We start from the raw sequence: 7,033 nt of genomic DNA on the forward strand, positions 1-7,033 counted from the left end.
TTTGGAAAGCATCTCTACGACTCTGATATGCGTAATGGCTAAGTTAGTGTTAACCTGGGCTGAGTTATTGTTTACTAAGGCTCAGTTACCTTTTTTAACGGCTGAGTTATTTTGAATTAGTAGAAGAACGAACCGTTTGAAATCTGCTTAAGAAGTTGATAATTGTCTCGATTACCAAAAACCTAAATATATATATATATGTCTCGATTACCAAAAACCTAATAATTAGTTATCGATATTCTCATAGCCGCCGTTAATTTTCTTCATGCATAATAATTGTCTCGATTATGCCAGGCGTGTTTTTCAAACGCCATAACTAATTATTTTGAGAATATCATTACTTATGGCTGCGTTATAAACCATTACTTATGCATACAAACCATAACTCAGCGTGTCTGTTCAGTGTGCTTCTAGAGAAGACCCAAAAGAAAGAAAATTTTCATAAATAATAGGTTATATTTTTTTTTTGTTATTTGCTATGTCATGTCATTATGTGTGAAATGATAATGTAATTTTGGTTATGGTTTATTAAGGTTGAGTTACGTTTCTAAAGGCTGAGTTATGGTTTGTATGCATAAGTAATGGTTTATATAGGCTGAGTTATTAATTACTTACGGGTGAGTATCATAAAAAACAAAGTCTGACTAAACGTTGAGGCTGAGTTATAATAAAACTTAAAAATAGGTAAATATAGTTATATCGTCTCGATAATGTAAAGGTCTCGATATAAGCGTGCAAACGAATATTCCACACTTGATGCGCGTCATTATTAACTTGAGCAGCCCAGTCAAATCAAGAACACGAAACGTCCAATAATTAAGTTTGGCTGACTTATATTGTATGATATCAAGAAGGAGAATATCTTATATGACGTCTGAGGTATTAAACGTTGTGGCTGAGTTCTACTAAACGTTGAAGCTGAGTTATAATATAACTAAAAAATATTAATATTATATCATCTCGATAATGTAAAGGTCTCGATATCAGCGTGCAGACGAATATTCAACACCCTTGATTCGCCATTATTAACTTGTACAACCTAGTCAAATCAAGAACACGAAATTTTATCCAAATATAATCTTCCCTAATTATATAATATTTGTTGAATTTTCTGACTTATGTTTATGTTTTGGCTAAGTTATTCCATTTACGGTTGAGTTATAACCAAACTAGAAAATATTCCATTTAGGGTATGGTTTGAGGTTTGGCTGAGTTATATCTATAGTGACGGCTGATTTCTATTTTCCAATATGGCTGAGTTATAACTCAGCCTTTTCTAATCAATTATGGCTGCGTTATATACCAAAAAACATAAGGTAGAATTAAAACATAATGTAGATTAAACATAATGTGGGTTACATAAGACATAGTATTAGAGTCTTAAAATATGACAGAATAGTGGATAATATTATATTACTCATCCAACATCCATGGTTCATCAAGCTTGTACCAGTCAGGTACTATGACCCTCACATCAGCCAAGTCTCCTTCGGCTTCAACGTGCTCTGCTGTTAGTTTCTCCAACTCAGCCACAAAGTCAAAGTTTCCTTCAGCCTTGATAATGGCTTCAAGCAATTCTATTTTCGCAGCAATGGAATCAACTTTGCTGGAAGCCTGATGCCATTCAGTTTCAGATTGCCGTTGTTCCTTGGCCGTGCGGAGAAGCGCCCTGTAATGCTGCTTGGTTTCATTTTTCCCTTTGTAAAAGGCTTCAGCAGCATCCGATCCAACGACATCCTCGATAGGACGCTTCATATTCCTTTTTGATCCTTCCATCTACACTTGATGCTTCACCAATATCGAAAACAAGTTTAGTATATAAAATATTTAGAAAAACAAAGAAGGTTTAAAAAAATATAACTAACGAAATAGACGAACTTATTTCTGAGATTGATAAGGGATAAAACAAGAACAAATGAATGTTCTCTTACTGACATCTGATACTGTATTTATAGAAAAAAATAACTGTTCACTTATACAGATGTCGTTTGGAAAGAAACTCTTCGGCTCCTGAAATAATTAATGGCTGAGTTATTTTATTGTTTAAAGGCTGAGTTATAGTTAAATTAAGGTTTCTGTTGGCTCTCTGATTTAAACTTAACGGCCGAGTTATACTTACTTATGGCTGAGTTATTGTTATTGTTTAAAATTGCCGCCAAATATACGAAAGGTCTCAAATAATACTCTATAATAACTAATAACTAAACGACGCGATAATGAAACCATTTTGCTCTCTGATAAATACAGTACTTCTAGAACAACTAGACTTTCAACTCGCTATTTTTTTTTCACAATTGCTCTCTCTCTCTCAGTCAATATCACCCTATTACTTTTCAATTCCAGAGAAAATGGAGTTTTTCCCTCTTCTTGAATTGCCTGAAGAAATGCAGGCGTTAGTCGTTGAACGTGTGGCGCGTAACTCTTTCCAAGATCTCTACAACATCAGAACATCGTCGAAGTCGATGAAGGCGTTAGCAGATAGGCGTAGTGTTTACCATTTTTTCGATGTTTTGTCGCATCCTTGGGGTTCCAGTATGCCTGCTTCGTTGTTGAAATCTTGCTACGCTGAAAGAAATCCAAGCACACTTTATATAAAGGGTGTACAGTTTGTCTACTCATTCAGCCTTATAGAAGAAGGGCTTTCTCTCCTGAAGCGTTCGGCAGATGCTGGATATGAGCGTGCTGTGTATACACACGTAATGACTCGAGCAATCTTTTTGGCTGATGGGTCGTATTTTTAACCTATGTCAATAGAATCAGTTGAGAGGATCGGGAAACTAGTGCGGTCTGTGAAATGGGGATGGGGTTTGTGGCATTCTGACGAGTTCCGCGCGAAGAAAGCCGAGTTACTCTCATATTTTCTTCCCTCGTTTTACAGTTGCCAATGTGCAACTGTTGAGGACCGACAATGTTTCTGCTTACGGCACATTGATACCACTAAGGACGACAACAACATATGCAGACGCTGTTTCTGGATCAAAGAGCTGCGCTTGTTGTTCCGTGATTTTGAACCGATAAGCCTGTATAGGGACACTCGGAAGTGGTGAAGATGGCCTGATCACAACAACTTATCTTTTTATGTTATTTGCTATGCCAGTATGTATGTTATTTTCTGATATTTGATTAAATACTATTTACAGACTGAGTTAATTGTTTCGTTGGCTAAGTTAAATATATTCGAGGCTGAGTTAATTTTAATAAGGCTAAGTAAAATCTATTTAAGGGCTGAGTTAATTGTTTCTAAGGCTGAGTTAATCTAAAGACTGAATTATTTGTTTTTACGGCTGAGTTAATTTAATTTTCCGGTTATTAAATGATTTTATTAAAACATACTGATTTATCAAAAAACTGATTTACGGTTTCGGTCAGGTTATCGTTTACATAGAACTGAATTAAACCAACCTAACAAGAAACTCCATTAACGAAAAATTTATTGTCTCGATAGTATAAAGGTCTCAATATTAGTTTCATCACGCCTAATAAACCGCAGCATAATTGATTGAAGCGACAAATACTAATAATGAGTCTCTATATTATCATGGCAGCCAAAAATTCTCACACACATAATAATGTTTTCTCGATTTTCGATACTGGAATATGAACCGCATCTTTTAAAATAATTTTGATGCTGAGTATAACGAAAATTCGAGAAGGTTGACTTATATAATACGTTTGAATTAGTGCGAAGTTATCATACTATAACTCATGTCCTTTGGAAAGCATCTATACGACTCTGATAAGGCTGAGTTATATTAGAAACATGGTCGAATTTTTAAGAAAAGAAACAAAATCTCATTTAAAAACCGAAATTATCAGGTCCAAACTCTTCAAACATGTCGTGAGTTACGTTTCTAAAGGCTGAGTTATGGTTTGTATGCATAAGTAATGGTTTATTAAGGCTGAGTTATTAGTTACTTATGGCTGAGTATCATAAAAAACAAAGTCTGACTTACGATTAAAAAACATGATTACAAAATCAAACAAGGAGAATATCTTATATGACGTCTGCGGTATTAAACGTTGTGGCTGAGTTCTACTAAACATTGATGCTGAGTTATAATAAAACTAAAAGATATTAATATTTAGTTAATACATAGTTAATACGGAGGTCGAATTAATACGACGTCTGAGATAATTAATACGTAGTTAATACGGAGGTCAAATTTTATTTTATTTTGTTTAGAACGGAGCGCGGTGAGGGATTCTTTTTCGTCTGCTTGAGTTCCGGTGATTGTATATCGGCGGTGTTCCCGGAGAGAAGCTGAGACGGTTGAAAGCATTGGTCTTACGCATCTTAGTCGGTGTGGTAGCCTCATCTGATTCCGACCCACCTTGGTACTCTCTCCCATGCTTCCCTCTCAATGAGAAGGTCAAACTTTGATATCCTCTCTTCATTCCCCCAATCTGAAACAATAAGAAAACACAAACAATACTGTATTATAAAACACGATATGTCTGACTTATTTAAATAAAATGATGGCTGGGTTATACCTTTGAATTAAAATTTCTGAAAGTTTGTAATATTTAAAACAAAAATGGTGGAAACAGAGGAAAAAACAGAGCAAGTAAGTATTATTTTTACCTTGCAACCGAGAGAGCAGAAGCGGACAGAATCAAGAAGTTTTCTGCAACATATCTCACAAGTGTTTGTAACACCTTTTCCGATTCTTGACTGAGGTCTTTCATTAAGGAACACAATCTTTGCGCTGTTGATGATATATGTCTGAACACAAGAGATATCTATGTACTTCTGTATCTCATTCACTCTCACCGCGTTGTGGTAAGAAGATCTCCTTATCTGCAATTTCATTTACATTTTAAAATAAATAAAAAAACGAGACTTTTTGGGCTAGAGACAAGAAAGAAAGAGATACCGTACCTGAACAACACGATGGTCTTTATGTTTGACCAAACAGTAAGAGCAAAAGGCATTTCCAGAACAGTCCAGACAGAACAAGTTGCATTCGTTTTTGTTTGAATCAGCGTGGATCGAACAAGGGATGAAGTAGCTCCCTCGTAGCATTGGCATTAGCCACGGTGGACTCATATAGTCTTCTTCGTGTTCCTCTGTTCTTATCATCGGGCCCTGAAAGTTTGAAGCTACGAATCAGAAAATAGAGAAAAGGCAAATAAAGGCAAAAAAAACAAAAGAGTAAAAGAAGACGCACGTATCTATCCGTGTCTGTTCAGTGTGCTTCTAGAGAAGACCCAAAAGAAAGAAAATTTTCATAAATAATAGGCTATCTCTTTTTTTTTTGGTAGCAAAAATTTTTTCATAAACCATTACTTATGCATACAAACCATAACTCAGCCTTTAGAAACGTAACTCAGCCTTAATAAACCATAACCAACATTACTCAGCCTTAATAAACCATAATGTTGGTAGGCTTAGAAAGGGGAATTCGTGCATTTTTGAGAGAAATCTGAAAATAGGCAACGCTTCGTTTTGGCGGTTTTATTATGTTTTGCAACGACGCGTGGGTTGAAATCCTTATAAATAGAGAGGTGTTGGAACATAATACACATCCCTTCGCTTGCCTGTTGGTTACTACAGGGTATCATCAGAAATCTTCTAATCATTCCTGAATTCCCGATACTCTGCCTCCCAATCGAACTCCAAGCCTTAGTCGTGCGACACGTCAAACAAAACTCTTTCGAAGATCTTTTTAGACTCGGCGCTACTTGCAAGTCTATGCGTTCGTTGACAAACGATGCCGAGGTTTATGCTTCGTTGGATATGTTCAAATACCCTTGGAGGATGTTGGGGTTTATACTCCGTAGACTACTGAGAAGATGCTATCTGGAGGGGAACCCGAGTACTCTTTACATCAAGGGTGTTGAGTATTTCTATAGACAAGATCGTCAGGAAGAAGGCCTTACTTTGATCAAGAGAGCAGCAAATGCAGGATTCGAGCGAGCCCTCTATACCTATGCAATGACTATCGCGGCATGGAGTGGTGATGGTGACCACTTCTGTGGATTAAGAAGGGCATATGTCCGTGAAATCGGAAAGATAGTAAGAAAGCTCGAGGGGATCGGGCATAGGGATCATAACGAGGCCTTCCTACTAAAGCGGGCCGTGTTTATAGCAAAAACCGTTCCCATGTTCTACAGGTGTCCTTGTTCTCCGGTTTTGGACATAGCCTGTGAACTTTGGCACATTGAGGATAGCAAGGCTGAAGACATGTGTAACCGCTGCTTCTGGATAAAAGAGGTTGATCTGTTCCTACGAGACTTTCAGGCATCCACCGGCCATCCGAACTTTGCTACTTGGGTAATGTAATGTCATTATGTGTGAAATGATAATGTAATGTTGGTTATGGTTTATTAAGGCTGAGTTACGTTTCTAAAGGCTGAGTTATGGTTTGTATGCATTAGTAATGATTTATTTAGGCTGAGTTATTAATTACTTACGGCTGAGTATCATAAAAACTAAGTCTGACTAAACGTTGAGGCTGAGTTATAATAAAAAATTAAAAATAGGGAAAATATAGTTATATTGTCTCGATAATGTAAAGGTCTCGATATAAGCGTGCAGACAAATATTCCACACCCTTGATGCGCGTCATTATTAACTTGTGCAGCCCAGTCAATTCAAGAAAATGAAACGTCCAATAATTAAGTTTGGCTGACTTATATTGTATGATATCAAGAAGGAGAATATCTTATATTACGTCTGAGGTATTAAACGTTGTGGCTGAGTTCTACTAAACGTTGAAGCTGAGTTATAATCAAACTAAAAATATTAATATTATATCGTCTCGATAATGTAAAGGTCTCGATATCAGTGTGCAGATGAATATTCAACACCCTTGATTCGCCATTATTAACTTGTACAGCCCGGTCAAATCAAGAACATGAATTGTTATCCAAAAATAATCAAATCCAACACCCTTGATTCGGCTAAGTTATTCCATTTACGGTTGAGTTATAACCAAATTAGAAAATATTCCATTTAGGGTATGGTTTGAGGTTTGGCTGAGTTATATCTATAGTGACGGCTGATTTCCATTTTCCAATATGGCTGAGTTAT

General features: G+C 36.3%; 1 protein-coding gene across 1 annotated transcript; it reads right to left on the reverse strand.

The window, feature by feature from the left end:
• Positions 1-4,179: 4,179 nt before the first annotated feature.
• Positions 4,180-5,080, reverse strand: LOC108828983 (protein RGF1 INDUCIBLE TRANSCRIPTION FACTOR 1-like). The gene is made up of 3 exons (XM_018602632.1): positions 4,880-5,080; positions 4,583-4,798; positions 4,180-4,404 (listed from the first exon to the last, which is right to left on the reverse strand). The coding sequence occupies exons 1-3, from the start codon at positions 5,078-5,080 to the stop codon at positions 4,180-4,182; spliced, it is 642 nt and encodes a 213-aa protein (XP_018458134.1).
• Between the last annotated feature and the right edge of the window lie 1,953 nt (positions 5,081-7,033).

The sequence above is a fragment of the Raphanus sativus genome, chromosome 4 (assembly GCF_000801105.2).
Source record: "Raphanus sativus cultivar WK10039 chromosome 4, ASM80110v3, whole genome shotgun sequence".
NCBI lineage: Eukaryota > Viridiplantae > Streptophyta > Magnoliopsida > Brassicales > Brassicaceae > Raphanus > Raphanus sativus.

Coding starts and splice junctions, on each gene's coding strand:
- LOC108828983 (XM_018602632.1), bottom strand. CDS start 5,080: ATGATAAGAACAGAGGAACACGAAGAAGACTATATGAGTCCACCGTGG. Junction 4,799..4,879: donor AAGACCATCGTGTTGTTCAG/GTACGGTATCTC, acceptor ATGAAATTGCAG/ATAAGGAGATCTTCTTACCA. Junction 4,405..4,582: donor TCTGCTCTCTCGGTTGCAAG/GTAAAAATAATA, acceptor TTATTGTTTCAG/ATTGGGGGAATGAAGAGAGG.